This window comes from Heptranchias perlo, chromosome 21, assembly GCF_035084215.1.
Source record: "Heptranchias perlo isolate sHepPer1 chromosome 21, sHepPer1.hap1, whole genome shotgun sequence".
In the NCBI taxonomy this organism is placed as follows: domain Eukaryota; kingdom Metazoa; phylum Chordata; class Chondrichthyes; order Hexanchiformes; family Hexanchidae; genus Heptranchias; species Heptranchias perlo.
Genome location: NC_090345.1, coordinates 25,045,319 through 25,069,378, shown reverse-complemented (window position 1 = coordinate 25,069,378; position 24,060 = coordinate 25,045,319). Strand labels below are relative to the sequence as shown.

General features: G+C 40.5%; 1 protein-coding gene across 1 annotated transcript; it reads left to right on the top strand.

The window, feature by feature from the left end:
- Window positions 1-939: 939 nt before the first annotated feature.
- On the top strand, window positions 940-23,547 carry oat (ornithine aminotransferase). Its single transcript, XM_068002319.1, has 10 exons — window positions 940-1,035; window positions 7,070-7,295; window positions 8,452-8,676; window positions 14,264-14,359; window positions 14,925-15,052; window positions 15,154-15,276; window positions 15,378-15,506; window positions 16,459-16,572; window positions 19,855-19,999; window positions 21,955-23,547. Exons 2-10 carry the CDS (start codon window positions 7,094-7,096, stop codon window positions 22,113-22,115), a joined length of 1,323 nt encoding a protein of 440 aa, XP_067858420.1. The 5' UTR covers window positions 940-1,035; window positions 7,070-7,093; the 3' UTR covers window positions 22,116-23,547.
- Window positions 23,548-24,060: the final 513 nt, after the last annotated feature.

The window sequence follows — 24,060 nt, the reverse complement described above, 5'->3', positions numbered from 1 at the left end:
ACTATAACCTGGTGTTGTAAGATTCCTTACATTTGTACACCCCAGTCCATCACCGGCATCTCCACATCTTGGTTTGACACAACATAGAATGTAACTCCAGTGCAGTATTAAACCTGGTTTGCAAAGTGCTCAAGGGTCTAATGAATCTCTTGGGTATGTTGTAAACCTACCTAACCTCAACTTAATTGTATAACGAGCAGGGTTATTTTCCTTCCTGCTTTCTAAACATTTAAGTTTTCCATTGTTGTGGGAGAAATCCCTGCTGGCACCTGTATCCAAGCAAGTGCACTGAGCTCCCCCAAGGAAGGCCGCTCCTACCAGGTAGCAGTCAGGCAATGTAAATACACTTCTGTAGCTTAGGACCTAAACTGTAGCTACCAGTAACTGCAGTGTAAGTGCATCTCCAGACATTGGAGCAGAACTCAAAGCGAAGTTAACGTGGCCGAATTTCTACGGTAATATTTTGCTCCTAGATTTGCACAACCTTGTAAATTACTCTCCAGTCGCTACTTAAAGGGTGGGGAGCGAATTTTCCACATGATCTTATGCCACAGATCCAAATAATAGTATTTGATACGTGAAGTGTTCACAAGTCTAGCCTGACAGATGCCACGTAAGTCAACCTTTCAGAGAAAAAAAAATAGCCGAAATCGTTTGCGTTTCTTTGTAAAATTTAAAAAAACAGCTTGTGAAAAGAGAAAATGCTGGAAATACTCAGCAAATCAGACAGCATCTGTGGAGAAAGAAACAGAGTTAACATTTCATCAAGTCTATGTAAAGCCAGTCAATGCATCAGATTTGATCATCCCCTTCGCCACTTCACTCTGTCGCTGCATAAAAGCCAAGTTGCTGACGCAGCTCCATAAATTCAACCGGCGGCGCGCTCACCCAGCACGCACGGTGACGCTGCGGCCGTCGCATGGACCGTGCACGCGGACTCTCGCGGCTATTTAAACGGTCGTTGCGAGCGCGCGCGGTCTCGCTCAATTGAGATCGGAAGCAGCAAGCAGCCGCAGTAGCAAAGATTGGCTGGAGGTGAGTCAGACATGGACCGGAGCAGGGCACAGCATGGACCGGACACCCGGGCTTCTGGTCGGGTTCCACCTAGAGTCGGGCGATTCCGGCCCGGTTAATTGTAACTCGTCTCGAAATCCTGGCCGGCCAGGGGCAGCTGTGAGGCGGACGGGTCTGTGCTACCGTATTTTTCGTCCCTCCCCCCCCGCCGGGCAAAAGGAGCGCTGGAACCGGTTTATTCACTCCTGGTCTGGCCACTTCCCCGTTTATTCAGCGAGTGGTCGCCGCCCTATATCAGTGTGAACACTGGGAGTGTCCACGTGTCAATTTGTATAGAAAGAAAAATAAGGTTCATCAGCATCGGGAGAGAGAGCGAGCGCAGACTGGTTAAGTTGAGCGGCGGGATCCTGCCTTCTGTGTTGCCTGCCACCTGGGGAAAGCCAGGGTGCGGGGAATGGTGCAGTATGGGCTAAAACGTTCGCCTATTCGTCTCTCCTTTCAGACCCTGACTGATTTTGTCCTCTATTTCCAGTAGTTTATTTTAGATTTCCAGTATTTGCAGTTTATTTTAAATCTGTTTATGGACACTGGTAAGGTTTCAGTAGTGAGGTGTGGATGTATGTCGACGTTTTAGTTTGAGGTAAGTTGGGATGGATATAGATCATGCAGCTCTTTGAGCTCTCTACATCGAAAAATGTTAAGGCGAGATCGCAAACCCATGTAACTAGGGAGCTGGTATTGATGACGTTTTTGGAATATAAACCAGATGAGCGTTGCTGCATGTGAAATGCAGGTTTCGGCTTCCAAGTTCCTCTGCAGGAAGCTTTTTAGGATCTGTTGATTGGTCCACACAGTACATACCCCCCAGCTGCTCACACTCATACTTGCAAGACTTGGATGAGCTCCACGTACTGTTTGAGGGAAAGCTCGGGTGTAAGTGAAACCTGGCTGCAAGATCTCCCACAGTTTAATGCAGTCTGAGAGTTTTGTCGTTTTTAAAATGGGCTGCTATTTTGACTGTAGTTATTGAAATGCTGTTCATCGTTTCATAAATGTTTTTTTGTTTTGAGCAAGGTGACAGCTTATTTAAATTTTTAATGAATATTTTGAATGCAAGTTCTTTACTGTGATCAAATTCATTAAAGAAACATAATTTGAAAATATAGTCTAAAAAGGTTTAAGATTGTGGTTAGATATTTTTTCACGATGAAGCTCAAATTAATCGTATTAGGCTTAAAGACTCCCTAATAATTTTAATTGGTTTGGTATTTTCAAAACTCTTCAGCCTTTCCAATTTTGTATGTTACCAAGAATGCAATGATTTTTGTGCAGATTTATCTGTCATTTTATGATGTGTTTGAAAGGGACTGCATTATGTTGAAAAAGTGAAAGAATGTATCTGAATGATATTGGTATCAGCCTTAAAGAAAGCACTTTCATTTATATAGTGTCTCACCATGTCCTTAGGACTTCAAAGTGCTTCATATCCAATTACTTTTGCAATACAGTTAGTTATGTAGGCAAACGTGACGGGCGTTTTGCATGCAGAGTAAATGAGCTGAATGGTGTACGTTGAGGGACAAATGTTCTCAAGGGGCACCAGAAGCACTGCTTGCTCACAAAACAAAAATCCTTTTAAAATTGTCATGTTATTGTGCAAGCAATTGTACATTTCATCTTTGTCACACTGGAGCGATTAATCACCTCAAAGATGACACTTCTGCCGCTTTGTCTGGATCTTGGTTTAAACTGAAATGAAAATTCATGGATCTTAATATTGTAATATAGCATGAAATTGTTTAGAATGGTTGTTAACATGGGTTGATTTTTTCTTTCTATTTACAAAATCAATGACTGCATTACAGCCTTCTGCAGTCCAGTGGAGCACAGATAAAATGTGAATTAAGTTCTCTACTATCATGTACCTTAACTCTGACCTTGGAGACATGTCCAGCAACACTACCAGCTGTCCTTGCGAACTTTGGCTGCTAATGCACTAAATTATAGTTTCACGCTACAGACTTGTGCCTACAATAAATTGAATTCAGAATATCATGACTCAATTCATTTAGGACCTTTGTAGCTACTGGTGGTTTCATTCTCAGTTGAGATCAATTGAAATCCAAATGCAGAATTGAAAGGATAGTATTCTAAATCATACTACGAAGCTCTCTGACTATTACAAGCTTTTCTGCCCTAGGTTAAACAAATGGAAAATTGCTTTCTAGGCATGAACTCACACCTGTACTGAAGCAGAAAAATGACATCATAGGGTTAAATGTCTTTAATTATTTGGAACTTGATGTGGCCCACTAACTGGGGCCATTCCTGGAAAGTTTCCAGTGGCAACAGGGATCATTTCTAAATCTTGGCATTGCAGGCAGAACAATTTGTAAATTGTTTGAAAGTTGGCATACATCCTGTAGGAATTTTGTAATGTCCTTTTTGGTGGGCGTGTTGAAGGGGTCAGAGCATACTGACCAATCAGCAACTCTCAGTTGCAGTGAGTTGTGAAGAAAGCCAATCAATGTTTGAGAAGTATTGGGTGGTTCTGCCTAAGCCTAGTTACTTAGTAAACATCATTCGATGGCACCATTGAAATTACAGCCAATAAAGCAAGGTAATCAAAAGCGTGTTCCGCTGAGCCGCCCCGCCGGCGCCTCGTGTTCCGCTGAGCCGCCCCGCCGGCGCCTCGTGTTCCGCTGAGCCGCCCCGCCGGCGCCTCGTGTTCCGCTGAGCCGCCCCGCCGGCGCCTCGTGTTCCGCTGAGCCGCCCCGCCGGCGCCTCGTGTTCCGCTGAGCCGCCCCGCCGGCGCCTCGTGTTCCGCTGAGCCGCCCCGCCGGCGCCTCGTGTTCCGCTGAGCCGCCCCGCCGGCGCCTCGTGTTCCGCTGAGCCGCCCCGCCGGCGCCTCGTGTTCCGCTGAGCCGCCCCGCCGGCGCCTCGTGTTCCGCTGAGCCGCCCCGCCGGCGCCTCGTGTTCCGCTGAGCCGCCCCGCCGGCGCCTCGTGTTCCGCTGAGCCGCCCCGCCGGCGCCTCGTGTTCCGCTGAGCCGCCCCGCCGGCGCCTCGTGTTCCGCTGAGCCGCCCCGCCGGCGCCTCGTGTTCCGCTGAGCCGCCCCGCCGGCGCCTCGTGTTCCGCTGAGCCGCCCCGCCGGCGCCTCGTGTTCCGCTGAGCCGCCCCGCCGGCGCCTCGTGTTCCGCTGAGCCGCCCCGCCGGCGCCTCGTGTTCCGCTGAGCCGCCCCGCCGGCGCCTCGTGTTCCGCTGAGCCGCCCCGCCGGCGCCTCGTGTTCCGCTGAGCCGCCCCGCCGGCGCCTCGTGTTCCGCTGAGCCGCCCCGCCGGCGCCTCGTGTTCCGCTGAGCCGCCCCGCCGGCGCCTCGTGTTCCGCTGAGCCGCCCCGCCGGCGCCTCGTGTTCCGCTGAGCCGCCCCGCCGGCGCCTCGTGTTCCGCTGAGCCGCCCCGCCGGCGCCTCGTGTTCCGCTGAGCCGCCCCGCCGGCGCCTCGTGTTCCGCTGAGCCGCCCCGCCGGCGCCTCGTGTTCCGCTGAGCCGCCCCGCCGGCGCCTCGTGTTCCGCTGAGCCGCCCCGCCGGCGCCTCGTGTTCCGCTGAGCCGCCCCGCCGGCGCCTCGTGTTCCGCTGAGCCGCCCCGCCGGCGCCTCGTGTTCCGCTGAGCCGCCCCGCCGGCGCCTCGTGTTCCGCTGAGCCGCCCCGCCGGCGCCTCGTGTTCCGCTGAGCCGCCCCGCATTTGATACTGGTGATTTTAATTCTTGTGCCCAAGTGATGTAATGAAAGCTTAAGATTGTAATCTAGTTTCATAAGTATGGATGCTGCTTAATTTAGTCTCAACAGTTGTATACATGAGGTACAGAATTTACAGTTTATGTTGAGGGGGTTGAGTTACAAAAGGACAGTAGTTATAACTTGCCTTTCAATCTGGCCTTGGAGTGTTCAAGTTTCAATGAAAACGCTTAACATTCTGATGAACTAATAGCCCACAATTTGTTGCAATATGGTGAATGTTTGTAGGTCACTTTAGGTATTATCATTTGAAATGTAATTAGAGTACAAAGTTTAGGATTGAGTGTAGTTTAAGAAATGCATTAATGGTCTACTTTGCAACAGGAGTAAACAAAAACATCAAACTGGGAGACTGCACAGGATAGAGAAATTGAAGGGAGGGGAGCATAAACCAGAAAATACAGTGGGCCAGAAATCACGCGGAGCGGCAAGGCAGCTCACCACAGCTCCTGTGAATTTGATTAATGAAAATGCTTATTGCGGTGTCAAATTGCTTGAATTTGAACTTTAAACAAAATGTGCGCTATCAACCCCGCCTGTATGCAATGTGAGTTTCTGCGTGGCTGGAAAAGCCTGTGAGAAGACACGCCCACAAGATCTGACAGGAAGAGAAGTCACGCCCACATATTCAGCCTGCATTGCTCAAGCAGACTTCATTCATTTAAAGTTAGCATTCTGTATGTCATTGTAAATTTTTTTAAATAAAAGCCAAAGAAATAATTTAATTAAATTTGAGACAGTAGGGAAAAGTAGAACTTTTTAATTTTTTAATTTTTACATTTTTATGACTTAAACTATTAAAATAAGGAGTAATATAAGACTCCACATTTTTTTAAAAGTTAATTTTTAGTTGTGTGGCAGTCATTAACACTAACCGTCCTGTTGAAACTCGGTATTTTTAAGTGTACCTGTTTGGTGGTGTAATTAGTTACTTTCCAGCTGGGCAGATAAGCAAGTTTGTGCTTTTTCAATGATTTCTCTGATTTCAGTGTCCGATGGCCCTTTAATTCGAAGCTGTCATATTGCCGGTGAGCCACCAGGAGCAAGTTCATGATTTCTGCCTTTTACTGCACATGTGCAAATGCGGGAACTTGCTCCTTCAATTCACACAAGAGTGCTGTTGAGCTCCTCTTATTTTGGGAGTGATTTCTGGCCCAATACCTCAGTGCGTTCCTGTCAATTACCTTATAGCAGTTTAGTTTGTCTCTATTAAATACAACAAAATTGATTAGTGTGTAAATATTTGTACATCTTTGCTTGCGTCAACGGTATTCACACTTGGCTCTACAAAGTAATCCTCTTTATCAAGTAGAGCAATGTTTACTGCCTGTTGCATCATATGGAAAAATACCATCAATTCCTTAACCTCCAGACTACTGGCAGCACCAAGCTTTCACTGATGCTGAAGCAAGCATTAATGTAGTCAGGCGAAGCTTTATCACTATATTAACCCTGTATATACAAATAAAAAATTTATAAATTAAAATAATTTATTCACGCTTGTTCACAATTGATTCCTGTCTCAAATTCTCTTTATATTAATCAATAGAAATCATCCTAAAAGAATACATACTTGTGAGCCCACTTACACTGGTACATAGAGTTGTTTGTATGGTTGTGCATATACTGGGAAAAATGTGTTTGGGGAGCAATATAATTTGGTGAAGGTCCCTTGACGTCAGGTGTGGTTGATATCCTGCATCACGGCTACATAGAGGAGGCCCAGGATGTTGCTTTTTGTGCGACTTCTGGAAGGGATTGTTGAATTAGTCTAATCTTGTGGATTGGTCTGGGTTGTGTAGGAATTCAGGGAGAGACTGTCTCGTACCTCCTAAATTGCAGATGGAGTCTGTAAATTACTCCTTCCATTTAAATGCTGTAATATCTTTCAGTTCTGATGATAGGACCTTACTGAAATGTTAACTTGTCTGTCTCTCCATAGATGTTATCCAAACTGCTGGGTGTTTCTAGTATTTTCTGTTTTGTACCATATTTCAACAGTTTTTTAAGCAGTGATAAGTATTCAGATGTAGCCCAGAAGTTAGCTCATGTTAACATTGCTGTTGTATGGGAATTGGGAAGTTATTTTTTCTTCCAAATGGAAAGTACCTCTGCATGTACCTCAGTGTTAGTTGAAAACTATTTGACTGTTTCAGCACTGTAGCTGAAACATTGAAACAGAATATTAGCTGAGGACAAGACTCATTATTACATACAATTTAATATACAAATAATTAACTGTCTTCCTTTTATCTGTGCAGTAAAGCTTGGAACATATTTTAAAAATGCTGTCTCGATTGTCACCATACCTAAATTCCAGTGCTTCAGTCTTGAAGCGAAGTCTCAAGACAGTGGCTTACTCTGCTTCCACAGAAACATCATTAAAAACTGAGAAGTCACTCACTTCAGAAGAGGTTTTTGCACGTGAAGAAAAGTATGGTGCACACAATTATGATCCACTGCCTGTAGCTTTGGCCAGAGGGGAAGGTAGGCATTCCTGAATACTTGATTGTAAGATCAGCTAATACTAGGTTTAAATTTAAGCACAAGTCAAATACCTCTACAGAATTGTTTGTACTTTTTGAGCTAAATATAATTGGTATTATTTGTTCTATGTTCTGTCCAAAGTGGTTGAAATGGTGAAATAGAGTACAGTATTGTATATTTTATTTTGAGCTTGCCTAAGACAATTTTGATTCAAAGCTTGGTGGCTATGCACATCCATAGTTTGGATGTCTGTGTATTTATCATGAGATCTCTGTGGATGAGAGAAGCCATTCAGCTCATTATCCATCCACAAATAACCTGAAGTCCCCCCTGCATTACAGCATCCAATTAGATCTTAAATTGTTTCATGGTTTTACCTTCACTATATATTCTATGTATTGGTCGCTGTGCATGAAGAACTTCCTAATATTAGTCTGAAATTTGCTGTTTGCTAATTTGAGCTTGTCGCCTTGCCTTACTCTTACAATTTAATTTTCTGGACTTAACTTTTCCTTACTGTTAATTATATTAGATTTCTTCTTTTGAGGCTGAAAAGCTCAAGTTTCTCCAATCTTTCCTCATCTTGCAGGCCTCTGAAACTAGAGATCTGCCTCGTGGTTTTTCTGTCTCCCTTGTGCATCGGTCTGAAATAGATACAGTGTCATCTGGCCAGAACACTATAGTTTTATCATGACTTCCTCTGACTTGTACCAAACTGTTTTGGCTATGTATTCAATTTTTTTGCTTTGCTGCTCAGCTTTGCTTGGGCATGTTGGGCATAGAGTCTACTAACACTTCTAGGTCTCTTTCAATTTCATTTCCAGCTATTTTAACACCATTTGTGGAATACGTCACCCATTTTCCTTCCTATATGCAACACTTATCTGCCTGAAATTTCACGAGCCAATTTTCTGGCCACTCTCACATTTTGTTCAGCTTGTAATTTTTCTGCTCCCTCCTTCAATTCCACTGCCCCTCCTAGCTTGGTATCATCTGCAAATGTAACAAGTTTGCATTGATATGAAACTAGAGTTGAGGGATTGATCTTGTGAATTAGATTTTCCTATTGACAGCAAAGTAAAGGACTGCAAATATTGTTTGAGCAAAATAAAATATTTAACAAAGATAATAGCTTTGATCCAACTTAACTTTTCAGGAGTTTATGTGTGGGATGTGGAAGGCAGGCGGTACTTCGACTTCCTGAGTGCTTACAGTGCTGTGAATCAGGGCCATTGTCACCCAAAGATTATTGGAGCACTTAAATCTCAAGCTGATAAATTGACACTCACTTCACGAGCTTTCTACAATAATGTACTGGGAGAGTATGAAGAGTATGTTGCTAAGTTGTTCAACTACAAGAAGTTGTTGCCAATGAATACAGGTTAGTATACAACAGATTGTTTAATATAGAATGTTCACAGCTTTTTTTAAAAAAAGCGTATTTTTCTCATTTTAATCTTTTCATTTCTTATGGTATGGACCATTTCACTGGTATGGTATCTATAGGACACACGCTCCAAGGTCTTTGCAAACACAGCTATGAAAAGTTCCACACGAAAGTGCAGAGGGCTACTTATGGATGATTGCAAGGACACACTTGTCCTCTTACCAGCACCTCATTGGGTAGAGAATTTAAGAGCATGTGCTAGAGTTCTACTATTTATGAAGCAGCTGTTTGTGCACCACTGCACACGTTTTTTGATTTTAATCGCTCATGCTCTGCGAAATGTGGAGATGCAAAGAGAGGATTGTTATTTTTTAAAATCAGATTAAAGGTTTTAAAAACCTTTTAAATGAGAAGCTCACAGTTCGGTGGTATTCTGTATCATTACTTGGTGTTCTGCAGCAGACTACCTTATTCATATTCCAAAGAAAATATTACCAGTTTTTGGAAATCAGCCGATCAAAATCTACCTCTCCATACTTACGAAATCCTGACTGCTTCATTTAAACTATTAACCAATCAAAATACTCTGCCTCTGCCAGTGTAAGTGGTTAAGTACCCAAGACCATCCCAGATTCACTTGCCATCAGTTTTTGATCTGGGTGATGCCATGAATCTAGTCAGCTGTCTAACTTGGCTGGCAAGTCAGGGCATTCTGTAGAGAACCTTTGATTCAAACCTGTGCCTTGTTGCTGTTCCAACCAGTCTGACATTTAACTAACTTGCATCAATTTTCCTTTATTGTAAGGTGGGGAATTTGGAGAATATTGTTCAAATATGCAGTTTTTAAACTGGAACATAGTTTAAAATAAAATCAGAAAATTAAGACATGGGTTCGGAATCTTTTTAAAATGTAAGTGAATCATGCCCGCTGGTCACCTTTGTCCACTAATTCAGTTACCACCTCAAAGAATAGCAGTGGATTTGAGGTATGGCCTATTGCTTCTAAATCCATGTTGACTACTGCTTAGGTCCTCTCCTTCAGGTGAATAAAATAACATCTTATAAAATATTTTTGATATTGATCATCAACAATGTTGGGCTAGCTGGTCTATAATTAATGGGTTTCTCCTTTTTTTAATTATCACTGATTCTATGGTCACTACCCTCCAGTATTCAGGTACAGGGTTTGTGTTTATGGAGCCTTTCATCCCATCTGGTCTAAGTTCCTTGTGTACACTTCATTTGTGTTTTTTATATTTTACTGAACTCTATTAATGTTATAGATCCCTAAACCAAGATATCTAGAATTTTGTCCCGTCTTCATTAGTGATGCCTGATGTATGCACATAAATGATGGACAGGGAAAGACCAGCTGGTCCATCAAGCCTGCCCTATACCCATGTTGCCTGGAGCATCATAACTAGACCCTTTCTTAGCCCCCCCCCCACCCCCGAACCCCATAGAAGTGATCTTCTGGGAGAGCCAAAAAAACCCAGGGTCAATAAGGGAAATAAAATCTGGAAAATTCTTCTCCAACCCCCTCAGGCGATCAAAACCAGCCTAGGTCACACTGACCATGTGTACGTTAACTGTAAATCCACTTACTTTTTGATATGATGTGATCTCTGCCTTGGCCAAGATCCGGTCCAGCTACCTCTTGAAGCTTGCAGAGAGTCTGCACATATTGCACAAGTGGGCAATGCGTTCCAGAGTCTCACTAGTCTCTAGGAAAAGAAGAACCCACCTAGCATCTAACCTATTCCTCCTTCTGTGTAGTTTATATGGATGTCCCTGGTCCTTCCCAATCTGAAATCAATAGGCACACACTCCAGCTCATTATTTTACAATGGTCTACGCTGCTTTAAAGTAAATAGACCCAGCTGTTTAAGTCTATCTGAGTAATGTTCTTTAAGCTATGAATCATTCTTGCAGCTCTCCTTAGAGTTGGCTTGGAAAGGTTTCAATCACCCACTATGAGGGGATCAAAACTGGGCACAGTACTCCAGACGTGGTCTAACCAACGACCTGTATGCTGACAGAGTGGTGTCCTTTGATTTGTTACTGACTGGTTCTATTAATACAACCCAATACATTGTGTGCTTTGACTACAGCTTCTCTGCATTGGTCGTGAACTTTGAGCATTCTGCACAATAACACCTAAATCCTTTTCTCTCTCAACTGCTTTCAATATCGTTCCCTGTAAATGGGTAAGTATATTCTGTCATTTGCCATTGTTTGGCCAGTTCCCCTAGCACATCTAAATCTATTTGCAGAAGATTATACTCCTCTACAGTCTCAACCCTTGCACAAATTTTAGTATCCTCAGCAAATTTGCAAACCATACCTCCATCACCATTGCCTAGGTCGGGTTAATAAAAACAATGAACAGTAGTGGACCTACCAGCGATCCCTGGGGGTCACCACTAGTAACCTGCCTCCAGGTTGATCTATAACCTTTTGCCTGTGGGATTGGAGTCAACTCCTAATCCAGTGTATCAAATTCCCACTGATACCGCAAAATTCTGTCTTGTAAAGTAATTTATCGAAGGCTTTCTGAAAATCCAGGTAGACGATGTCAACTGGATTACCCTCATAAACTTAACCTAGTTACTTTTTCAAAAACAACTCAATCAAGTTGGTAAGACACCTTCTTTTCCAGAAGCCGTGTTGAGTAATTCTAATGGCCTCTCTTTAGCAGTGATTATAAAGAGCATCCCTTAGGATCTGATCTCCAAGCATTTTCCCCATGATGGCTGATGGGCCTGTAGTTTGCTGGATTTGATTTGTCCCCTTTTTTTGAAAATCGGAACTACATGAACTATCTTCCAATCTAAGGGAACTATCCTGACTCTATTGAAGATACAGGCAAGTGGCTCAGAGAGCACCTGTCCCATCTCTAATCATTCATGGGTGTATGTCATCTGGACCTGGGCCCTATCTATTTTGAGATTTACTATTCTATTCAAGATGACATCTTTCTATTTTAATATTTATAATATAGGACATCCCACAACTGGAACATGAGCACCATCCATAGGAATATAGATTGATGTGAAATAGTCATTTAACAGCTCTGCTATAACTTGAGAATCTGTCCTAAACCTTTTAGTAGCCCTATACGATCTTTAATGGTCTTCTGATTCCTGATCTAGCTGAAGTAACTTTTGCTATTACTACAACAATTGTGCACCACCTTTTCCAGAGATCTCTTAGCCTCTCTCTAATGGCTGCTATTGTCTCCCTCAATTGCTTGTTATATTTGCCCCTGTTCTGCTGTGAGTTAATTTCCTAAAGTTTGTAAAATGCTTTCTGCTTCAAGCTAATTTGTCTGTGCACATTCCTAGTTAATAAAAGTTTTGTTCTGCCACATGCCCTTTTAACCATTGGGGCATACTTTGCCTTTCACTGTTATCTACAGTGTTTCTTTTTTGACTCCATTTCTCTCAATTCTTTCTCACTTGTCTTTTTGTTTAATTTTACTTTTTCTGTTAACCTGACTTTCTAACTTTCAAGTAACTTCCTCTTGGCTCTTGCCATTCATTTCAGAGAGAAGCAATATTTTTTAAAAAGACATGCATTTTCATTGTTTGGGAACAGTCTTGAAGCCAATCAGAAGCCCAGAATATTCAGATTTATGTGATTCTGTATCGATTGGGTAATTTATATTTGCATGTAAAACATTTCAACAGAAAAGGTTCTGCTGATTAATAAATCCTTTCACCCCCAGAGCAATGTGACACCTGAGTGAGTGAGTAAACTCATGCTGTCAGGGTTATTTTACTCTACAGGGGTCACCAGAACGCAAGTGTTCACCTATAACCAAGTTACTGATAGTCCTGATGGGATGCTAAATAATAAATGTGAAAGCACCTGCCCCAAATATAGGGTTTCATATGGCAGATTAAGAAGTTACTGATTTTTCTCTGCAAAATTACTTGTTTCTTTCCCTTCTGATTGACCCTACTTTAGCTGCTTTACCTCTGAAACTGTTGATTAACACAGTGTGATTTCTTGTTTGTTGTAGGCTGTTGGTTAAACAACACTCTACTTGTTCACCTTGAGGTAGTGGATGACCGTTATTGTCTTGATTGCTAATTTTAACCCATGTTGCTTCTGTTTTTCTTTTGTTATTTCTACTGTTTTGATCAGTCATATCCAATGAATTGAAGTACTTATCAAAATACAAGAAGACATTAATAAACTTGTGGAATGGCTGTGTAATTGGAAAACAAATTTCAATACAGACAAGTGTGAGGTGTTACATTTTAGTAGGAAGAATAGGAGGCCACATACTGCTTGGATAATAGTCTTAAATGAGGAAGAGGAACAAAGGTATCTTGGGGTACAGATACACAAATCGCTAGAAGTAGCGACACAGATTAATAAGGCCCTTAAAAAAAAAAAAGCATATCAAGCACCGGGGTTAATTTTTTGAGGGATGGAATCGAAAAGCAGAGAAATTATGTTAAATTTGGACTATTGAGCACTGTTCTGGTCTCCATATTATAAAAAGGATATAGAAGCACTGGAGAAGGTGCAAAAAGATTCATGAGGATATCCTCAGTTCTGGTATCATCCTATCAGGAAAGATTGAACAGGCTGGGGCTTTTTTCTTTAGAAAAGAGAAGACTGAAGGGTGACCAGATAGAGGTCTTTAAAAATTTTGATAGGGTAGATGTAGAGAAGTTGTTTCCACTTATGGTGGAGACCAAAACTAGGGGCCATAAATATAAGATAGTCGCCAATAAATCCAATAGGGAATTCAGGAGAAACCTCTTTACCCATGTGGAACTCACTACCACAAGGAGTAGTTGAGGCAGATAGCATAGATGCATTTAAGGGGAAGCTAGATAAGCATATGTAGGAGAAAGGAATAGAAGGATATGCTGGTAGGGTTAGATGAATAGGGGTGAGAGGAGGCTCGTGTGGAGCTCAGTTGGGCCGAATGATCTGTTTCTGTGCTGTAGACACTATGAAATTAAAGCAATTGCATTCTAGCCTATTATGACATCTTGTTCCCTTGCCCAATATTCCATCCTGATGAACAAGTGTAAGTGGTAAGTGCCTATTGTTTACTATGCAATCTATAATGGTTGTTTGCTCTTTTTGAGTAAAAATTAAAATATTGGCACCTAAAAGCTTTTTCAGATGTATTTTACTGTCAGTTAAGCAACCATATGACTTCGGGCTCAATTAGCAGTGTTGGATGGACTTCAGCTGCAAATCTTGGCCATGTGATTTTTGTATTCATGATTTCAGAGTCCTAAGCTCACATTTTCTGAGGAAAATAGTATCCAGCAGAATGGGAATGGGGATTATGAACTACCCACTGTCATGTAGTCAGATTGAAAGGCGGGTAGAACGTGACTTGAAATTTGGCAATACAGACTTGTTGTTCTGTTCCAACTAGTTCAAATAATTCTGAAATTTCTAATGTTCCTTCTGTTTACCCTTTAAGAATGTAATAATTTGTGCTCTGAACCATTTACCTTGCATGCGAACGGAATTCTGTTCCGCTTCTGGTAATTGTTTTTTAAATTTTATTTGCTTTAGGAATCTTAAACTTAAAATTTTGCTTTAGGTGTGGAAGGCGGAGAATCTGCTTGCAAGTTGGCTCGCAAATGGGCATATTCAGTAAAGGGAATTCCTAAATATAAGGCAAAAATCCTTTTTGCAGGTAAGATTTTAAAAATAACTGAGTGGGACATCAGTTTCATGTAGTATTTAATCATTACAGTTGTAATTTGCATTAAATAATCCTGTCGCTGTGAATTGAAGTCCTCAGTATTTACAGCATTCAAAAATATCTGATGCCATAATGATTTTTTAAAAACTATATAGGGCTTTGTAAATTTAATATTTTGCTCAGTTCTTTGACAGAATTCAACAGACTGTCCATTTAGAATACTCTAGGACTGAAAAATAAATGATCATTTTAATTGGTAATGTATAATGGTGCAAAAGTTCGTATTTTCTCATTTGGTTATTTAAATTGTATGAATTCTGGTAAAATCCTGGTTTAAAAATATAAACTTAGGGTAGTCAAAGGGTTTTTTTCTATGAAAAATGCTTTGTCATACTTGTGAAATACATCTTGAACTCATGGATAAAATACTTTTTAATAAATGGGTTTGCAGTATCCTCCGTCCATAAATATTTTAAGAGCTAGAAAATTTGAAATGTCTGAAGGTTCAAGCAGTATTCACATTATCTTTTAATACTTTATTTCCCCTTTTCTTCAGCTGGTAATTTTTGGGGTAGAACGATGTCTGCCATTTCCAGTTCAACAGACTCTAGTAGTTATGAAGGATTTGGGCCATTTATGCCTGGGTTTGAAATTATTCCTTACAATGATCTGCCAGCAATAGAGGTAATGAAAATTATAATTAGATTTAACGTTTTGTTATAGTTGAAATTTTGATTTAGTTTTATGTAAATATTACGACTAGATAATTGCAGCTCTCTTTTTAGCGTGCATTCCAGGATCCTAATATGGCAGCATTTATGGTAGAACCAATCCAGGGAGAAGCTGGTGTAATTATTCCTGATGATGGCTACCTTCAAGGAGTGAGAGAATTGTGCACAAAATATGATGTGAGTTGTAGAAATGTAGTTGTAACAAAGCTTAATAATACTTTAGTTTACTGAATTTAAACAGGAAGAATCTTTAGTTATGATTCTGTATGATTGAATAGGTCCTGTTCATCGCAGATGAAGTGCAGACTGGGTTGGCTAGGACTGGACGGCGATTGGCATGTGATCATGAAGATGTCAGACCAGATATTGTTGTGCTAGGAAAAGCCCTCTCTGGAGGCGTGTATCCCGTGAGTAATGCTATACATGATTTTCAGATGTAATCTGAAGTGTATCCAACATAGCAAAGGGTATGGTACTGGACTAGGGATCTGCAGATTGAGTTCAAATCCCACCAAGACAAATTGTAAAATTGAATTCAAGAAATATGGTAATTTATGTTAATTTGCTGGATGCCATAATAGAAATAGGCTTTTGGAGCCTTTTTGCTGAACCTAGTGGAGAGCAGTAATTGTTTCAAAAATTGAAGCCCGATTTTACAAGGTCTCGATATCGTTGGGCTTCAGTTCCATGGTATCCTAGGGAAGTTTGTTAAATTTTCTAAACATTCATTACTCACTTTGCCCACAATATATGTGAAGGAGGGCTTTCAGCATTCTATTCAGCAGTGAGAATTTGGTATGCTATTTTTTTTAAGAAACCAAATCGATTGTATAGATGCATCACTATCACCTTCTCTACTAAGCTACCAAGCATAATGTGCTCCTTCAGGAATTAATTGACCAGCACCAGGCAGGTAATTTTTGTAACCTAGAAAATGTATATAATTAGACTTAAATGAACCCCACCTCATCATTTGGTGTTATGTTATGGTATATTCCACAAGTTTTCATCTACATCCTAAGCAGAGTTTCTGCTAGAAAACTGTTATGCATTCCTGTATATGCAAGACTGAACACACCCAAGTATCAAAAGGACTATGCATTCCCTGCTTTTATTTTCTTTCATGATGAGACAGGAATTGTAATCTTAGTTATATGGTAAATTATGCTGCTTTTCCAAGTTCTTTACTTCTTCAGAACAACTTGTGCCTGTGACCATCATGATTTTCAAGGGCAGACGGCTAATAGTGTGCATTGATTTTGGTCTCCGTTATAACAGTATTTTGTTCAAAAGAAAATGTAGCTAATAATTGTATCTTATTCTTAATGAATTGAGTTGACAATTTTTCTCCCTTTGCAGGTTTCAGCAGTGTTGTGCAATGATGAAATTATGTTGACCATTAAACCTGGTCAGCATGGGTCCACATATGGTGGCAATCCATTAGCATGCCGTGTTGCTATGGCTGCCCTTGAGGTATGTCTAAGGGATGCAGAGTGGGGGAAGTTGGTTACATGAGTGAGTTTTAAAAACCTTTGTCCAATTAATGATTTTTCACTTGAAATAAATTCCACCTTCTTAGTGGGAGTACTCTATTCATTATTGGCTACCAAAATAGGTCATGGTGGTACTTAATTTTTTTTAGTTTTCCTTTCCTTTTTCTTGACTGTGGCAATCAGTTCTCAGTGAGGTGTTTTGTTGCCATTACATATGAAAGTATATTCTAGATTGTTGTGGAATGATTACAGTAATTGTGCCTTTAGCCTGTTAGCTGGGGCTCTTGTGGTGGCCATTTTCTTTCAATGAAAAAGGCTTATTATCTCTAGGGGGTTTAAAAACTCCACTGTATAATGTTGTTTACTGTAATGTTAGCAATCACAAAAATATTCAGTTTAGTTCAATTGGTAACACGCTCTCCTAAGTCAAAATATTGTGGGCTCAAACCTCACCTCAGATTTGACCATAACCTAGGCTGACATCAGTGCAGTACTGAGTGAGCACTGTATTGTTAGAGGCGCTGTCTTTCGGATAAGGCCTCGTCTGTCTGCTCAGGTTGACAAGATTCCATGGCACTATTCAAAGAGCAAGGCGTTTCCCTGGTGCCTGGGCCAATATTCCTCCCTCAACCAAGACCACAAACCGATTATCTGGTCATTCATTCATTTGCTGTTAATGGGGCCTTGCTGAGTGTAAATTGGCGCCATGTTTGCCAATGTAATTGTGCACTTCAAAAGCAATTCATGGTTGTAAAACGCTTCTAAGGAGGAGAATGTGATAAGGCACTATCTAAATGAAAGTTTTTTTTTTCTTTTTGGCAAAGATTACTTTATAGGATAGTATACTTATAGTATTGGGTGAACTTGTCTCTCTATTTGAATCTTTAAGCTGATTCATAATTTTACTTTTAATTTCAATTTCCTTCACTGTAGCAGAATTGGCTTATTTTAGTAACTTCAATAACTTTAGATTTTTACCAAATTTGGCTGCTATTTCCCAGTAGCAAAAAGCAATGCATCACTATCAAAATACAAACATGGATTTTGTGCTGTGAGCAAACCAAAGTTAAGTAGGTCTCCCTGGCTTTAATTTGTTTTAATAAAAATTGAGATAGTGGACGAACTGATTACTAACAACCCCACAGAGGTACTAAATTTGTATCATAACACTGGTGTGCATAACCTGCAGCCTGTACATTAATGCTTGTTTTATAATGCTGCAGGTTTTTTGTGCCGTAGCTTTAAACTCATTTGTGCTGGTACTAAATCTGTGAACCAGGCATTTTTTTTCAGTAAATCATATTTAACTGAATTGTGACATGTATCATCCACTTGAATGCGGTTGAATTAAATGCAGTTTGGTAGTGTCAGCCTTGTTACTATATCCCAGGGTGATGGATGTGGGTCGTACAAATGCAAATTAATCCATTGTTGCAATAAATTACTTGAAATTGATTGGTAGAAACTACATTAGTTCATTGCAGTCTAGTAATAATGAGCAAATACCTGAACCACAAATGCTCAAGTGAATGTGGGTAAAAATAACACTGTACATCAGTTAGATCATCTGTTCCTAGCAAGTGGGAGAGGAGGATACTGACCAGGTAACAGATGAGAAATTAAGAGGGGGGAGAATTATATTATGACTAAAGAGATGGGCCTATAAGCTTTAGAAGGAAGGAATGGGCTAGCAAGGCAAAGTTATTTTTGGGCAAAGTTCCAAAGAGCAAGACAGTGGTGCCAAAGATTGGTCTCTGAGGGTGGAGCAAGGGGTGAACAGTAATCTAGAACTGGAGGAACCTAGGATGTGGGTGGGCATGTGGCTGAAGTAGACTTCTCAGATAAGGTGGTGAGAGACGGGAGGAATTTGAAAATTAGGACAAGAGCCTTGTGGTTGATAAGCTGAGTGAAAGGTAGCTTGTGGAACTTGGTAAGAAAAGAAGTGTTTGGCATGTAGAACTGTCTGTGAGAGAACATGAAATAGTTTTGGATTAACCAAAACTTGTGAAGGCTGAAGGAAGGGAAATTGGTGAAATCATTTGAGAAATTGATCCTTGGGGTGATGAAGGCATGTATTAGGGTTTTTCAGCAGGGAACAACGGTTGGGCAATGTTCTGGAGGTGGAAAAATGAAGTATGACAGCTGACCAGATGTGTAGCTTAAGAATCTCAGCTCAGGGTTGAGCTGGGGTTGTGCACACTCTCTGGTTCAGCCTGAGCTGAGAGGTTGGTGGAGCTGCAGTTAGATCTACATAGATGCTAATAGGAACTGAAAACAATGACTTTGATTTTGCCAATGTCAATTGAAGAAAATTTCAACTCAACAATGACTTGGAGGTTGGACAGACAATCTGAAAGTGTAGCCACATCCTTGGGGTAGCCATGGCAGAAAGGTAGAATTGGGTGTCATTGACACACACAAAAGCTTATCCCATGCTTTCAAATAATATCTAGAGGGATAGCATGTAAGTGATAAGAGGACTAAGGATAGAACCTGGGGCATGTTGCAGATGTCACTCTGCATTGTAGGAGAAGGTGGCTATATTACAACATGTAGAAATGGAACACACTGAAGGTGGCCATGCACAAGATATTGGCGAATGGAGTGGTTGCTGAACAATGAGCTCATAGTTGCAGGCACATAGAATGTTCACGACTTTCATGTCCCAGGTATTGTGAGCAGATCAGAAATTTGGAGGGTGTTCAGGTAATGCTAGGGGCCATGCTGCAAAGTTGGATGGCAGCATGTTCAGGGCCCTTGGTGAGAACAGGCAGGTTGGAGATAAGGCAGTAGTTTGATAAATTCTAGAGATTTAAATTGTGTGGGAAGGTTAAGGACAGTTTTCTTTGGACAAGAGACTTCAAGCTGAAGTTTTCAAGATTGTGAAGAAAATTTAATATTAAGGAAAATTGTTCACTTTGAAGGTTTCAGGTACACAGTTTAAAAATGAGGATGTTTGAAGTAAGTAGGCATATCTGGTGGAACCTTTTCACTCAAAGGATGATGGAGTTGTTGACTAAGTCATCAGGAAAGGCCTCTGAAATGGATTATATAAATGGTTTCAAGAGAAAAATATGAGGGATGTAGTGAGGTGGGCAGGTAGGTGGTACCTGTGAAAAGGGAAATGTTTGTTTAAGCCTCGTGGGCGTTTCCTGTTCCTAAACATTTTAATGTTAAATTTAGTGGGATTAAAAAATATGTAAAGAATGACTGGGCTAAACTTTTGATTTTTTTGCAATATCCGTTTAACTGAAATATACAGGTACTTGAAGAAGAAAACTTGGCAGAAAATGCGGAGGAAATGGGAATGCTCCTCCGAAGTGAGCTGATGAAACTGCCTTCAGATATAGTGACTGCTGTAAGAGGAAAAGGATTATTGAATGCCATTGTTATTAGAGAAACAAAAGGTACAAAAAAAGTCTCGCAATTTTTCAAACTCCTTGCTCTGTTACACTCCATATATTAAAAATTCCAGTCATACAGCACAGGGGATCACTAGAGACAATTTAAATAAATAAGTTTTATTGGTGGCATGACCATACAGCTAGAGGTAACTGGGGCTAGAACAAATGTTCATTTCATCTCAGTGACTGAGTGCAAAATAACTGTAGAGCTAGACTGGAATACCACAAGGAAGACAAACTTTCTCATAGCTTAATGCATTCTGCAGCTGTAAGTGTTTTTGCACTTCTAAGTACAAGAGACTGAGTTCCAGGCAATTACATTCTTGGGGTTTTACAGACAGAAGTGTGCTCCTGTTATTTGTTATGAACTTGCTGCTGCAACTCTTGCTGCTTCAATTATTACCCTATGGTTGGACTTTTGGTCCTCTACGTTGCTCCTGACCTCCTTCATGCAGTCAATTAGCCTGTCAAACCTTTTGTCATACATATACTTTGTTGCAGATGACTACAACAAATACAGTGGTCAAGAACTTCTGATAATAGGGGTATGGTTGTGAATTCTTCCTTCTGGAGGGAGAAAGATATAACTGGTTAGAAACAGTTTTGACTGCTTTCCATGAGTTCTTGAAGTGTGGCTGAGAAGTGTTCAAATCAGAATTGATCTACTCAAGCTCATCATAGAATTTTGACAAATTGGGTTTTGTGGCTCCTTGTCTTTTTGGTTGCATGACACTTGGAGTCCTTTAGGATATTGGTCAGATGTGTCAATTAATGCTTTTACTTCCACGTCAGTGAGTTGGTCAATGTTGCAAGCAGATATTACTTCTGGTAAGGGAGTAACCCTGACCAATGAGGTTACTTGTCGCAAAAGGAGTGTACAGCATAGGCATTGATTGCTTCTACCCGTTCATTGTGGCAATTCAGATCAAGGGGTAGATTTAAATTGATTTTCTGTGGAATCAACAAATGGTAAATTATAGTAAGGCCTTCCTCCTACAACTACTTCTGTTCAAAGACACTTTATAACTAACTTGGTCTCCAGGAAGTTGGCAAATAAGCTTAGTCTATTGGGTTTAGAAAAGTGAATTGACTGCATGGAGATTGTGACTTAGCTGGGTTTTAAAACCATCAAATTTAAAATGTTAGTTGACTAAATGGACATTGTGGTATGCAAAGGTTAACATTCAAAGAATGAGGAAGATGCTGCCAAATCTTGTTAATGTCTTTCTATATTAAGTCAGTGATCCAGTTTATTTATGGAGACATAATTGCAACAAGCCACTTCAAGTGCCAGGGATTTAAACTTTGGATCCTCCTGATCTGTAGAGCTCAGTGCCAGATAACCATGCATCTGTCCACTCATTGTAGATCAAAAGTGTAGTTTTTAAATGTTACTACTTTAGTAATCATAAAATGCATGAATGAAATTCAGCCAAAATGGTATCTGAAGCATTAAACTAAACAGTTTTTGTTTAACTTTGTTTCCTCTCCAAAAGTGCAAGTAGGGTTCTTTCCTCCTTTCCCCATATTTTCTCCTGAAGGCAGTGACTCAACCCGAGCTGTGGTTTCAGTTGCTGGCAGACCGCCACTACCTCATTTGTCATGTAAGCGTAGACAAGTGACCTGTTTTTTGTAGGCTGTTTGACTGTGGGGGTATGGCATTTGAATCCAAGCCAGCCAGAGCCTATACCTAATGAGGTCACTGCATAGCAATTGGGAGTGAGAATCCAGGTTCACCTTACCGTTCCAGCTCAGTGACACAGGTTGATTTTAGTCCCCCCATTACTGCTTTGCTCAAACCTAGGTGATTTTTATACTATACTTGCTGAAAAGTAGTTTACATAGTGGAAAATGATCACAAAATACTAACAAAGCTGTAAGATTTGTTTTGAACAAGCATAAAACTGTTAATCTTAGTAGCTGCTGTTTTTTATTGAACTTTTTCTTCCCTGTTTCAGCTTTTGATGCAATGGAAGTTTGCCTTCGTCTACGTGATAATGGTCTGCTAGCTAAGCCAACACACGGGGACATCATTAGACTGGCACCACCCCTTATCATCAAAGAGGATGAAATAAGAGAATGTGTGGACATCATTCAGAAGACTATTTTGTCTTTTTGAAGTAGATTGAAGCTGTTAATACTATGTATTTTCAATTAGTACCTGCATTCATGGCATCTTTACAGCAAAATAGTATTTGTTGAACATTATACCTAGGGTTTTGTTCGAAGCAGCTGACATCTACTAAGCATTTCTCAAAGCTTCCTATTTAGTTAAGAGATTATATTTAACTTCAGTCATGGACCAAAGACCTGAAATAATCCATGCTTGACTATGAAGCTGTTAAACTGGTGACAATTTGTACTGTACTACAAACCTGATAAAATTTGGAATTAAATCCTAGGTGAAATTAAAGTTCACTTAAGGTCTTAATTTAAAAGTTTGTATACATCAATCACTGGAAATTCTGTTTTCCTGAAAAGGTTTCACTTCGAATGCTGTAATTCCAAATTGGACACTCCATTGTCTGAAGTATAATACATTTACCTTTTCTGGGCACAAAATGTGGTAGCTTAAATCCTCCTTAGAGAATTTTCTACATTTAAAAAAAAATTGGCCTTTATATTCATGCTGGTAAAGAATGGTACTGGGGAAGTGAAACACTTTCCCATTTCAGACACTGAGGCTGTAGTTTTCCACTTCTACACTCCTCAAACCAATGATTTCTCCACAATCAAATTGAATAACAACTTGCATTGATATAGCACTTTTAACGTAGTAAAAACATCCCAAGGCACTTCACAGGAGTGTTATCAGACAAAATTTGACACCGAGTCAGAGATATTAGGATAGGTAACTAAAATCTTGGTCAAAGAGGTAGGTTTTAAGGAAAAAATGGGATAAAGTAGCTGGCTGGTGAGTGCAGAAACAGAAAACCTGGTCCTGAATGTCATCAAACACTTCTAGGTCAGATACTGTGGTTAGTTGAAGAATGAAGCTCTCAGTACCCCTTATTTGTTCCAGTTGACTTCCCCCCCCCCCCCCCCCCCCCCACATCTACCAGCTATGCTATAGCCTCTGAGTACGATTAGGGGCAGTTTGCACTAAGAACTGGTTAACCTCATCTGTCTGCAAACTTTAATCCCAGGTCCCAGATGTGATAGATCAGTGTGTTTGCCCCATTGTTCCACCTAGCTGTATTTTTCTAAAATCCCTGCAACTGATCAGTTGCTTTGGGTGGAAAAAGGTCATGGGCAAATTTTGAATGATTGCTAAATTCTAGTGATACTGAAAAATTGGACAGCAAACATGGCATGTGTTAAGTTAATCAAATCTGAATGTAAAGAGTTGTTTCTTACAGATATATGAAGCTAATTGATTCCACTTTAAATATTGGTGGTAAGAATCATAACTTGTCGTCTTGCTGTTCATTCACAAAGCATTGCTCATGGCTCACATACACACTTTTTTTTGTAAGATGCTCCTCGTTATGTCCTTCAGTTGATTTGGCCTAATATTCTTTGCTACAGTAAATGCAATTATGTTGCTCCTATTGAATTGTACTGTTTTATATTTAATAGAAAATGCCATGGATTTTGGCATGAGTTTTGTTATTGCAAAGTGTTTTTCTCAACTGTGTAGGAACACGTTCTGATAGGATACCCATCACTATGAAGTATGCTTAGTTTAATACAGTAATTAAGATTAGAGTAGGTGCAGGTAACTTATTTTCCAGTACAACATTTAATTGGTGATCAGTCAAACTCTGCTTTCCATGCAAGACAGTTCCATGTACTGCAGAACTGCAGCAGTTATAAGTGTAATTTACAGGCAGTGCCATGTGTTTGATTCTGGACATTTGGTTTAAGCACATTATTCAATGCAGTGCATAGTGAGAAGTTAAGTGATTTATATATAAAACAGAATGTTGGATAGGTACATTAATGCAGTACTAATACCTAAAGATTGTACTTGGAGACTGCTTACAGCTGTAGATTGTAATATGTCAATGTCTGAGGCAAATTTTGTTATTAATAGGTAGTCTAGATGCAAGCAGACTGTAAGT

Bases quoted from the DNA above. Each gene is read 5' to 3' on its own strand.
- oat (XM_068002319.1), top strand. From the start codon at position 7,094: ATGCTGTCTCGATTGTCACCATACCTAAATTCCAGTGCTTCAGTCTTG. The intron at 8,677-14,263 runs GTTAGTATACAA...ATTTTGCTTTAG, and splicing joins GTTGTTGCCAATGAATACAG to GTGTGGAAGGCGGAGAATCT. The intron at 15,277-15,377 runs GTGAGTTGTAGA...ATGATTGAATAG, and splicing joins AATTGTGCACAAAATATGAT to GTCCTGTTCATCGCAGATGA.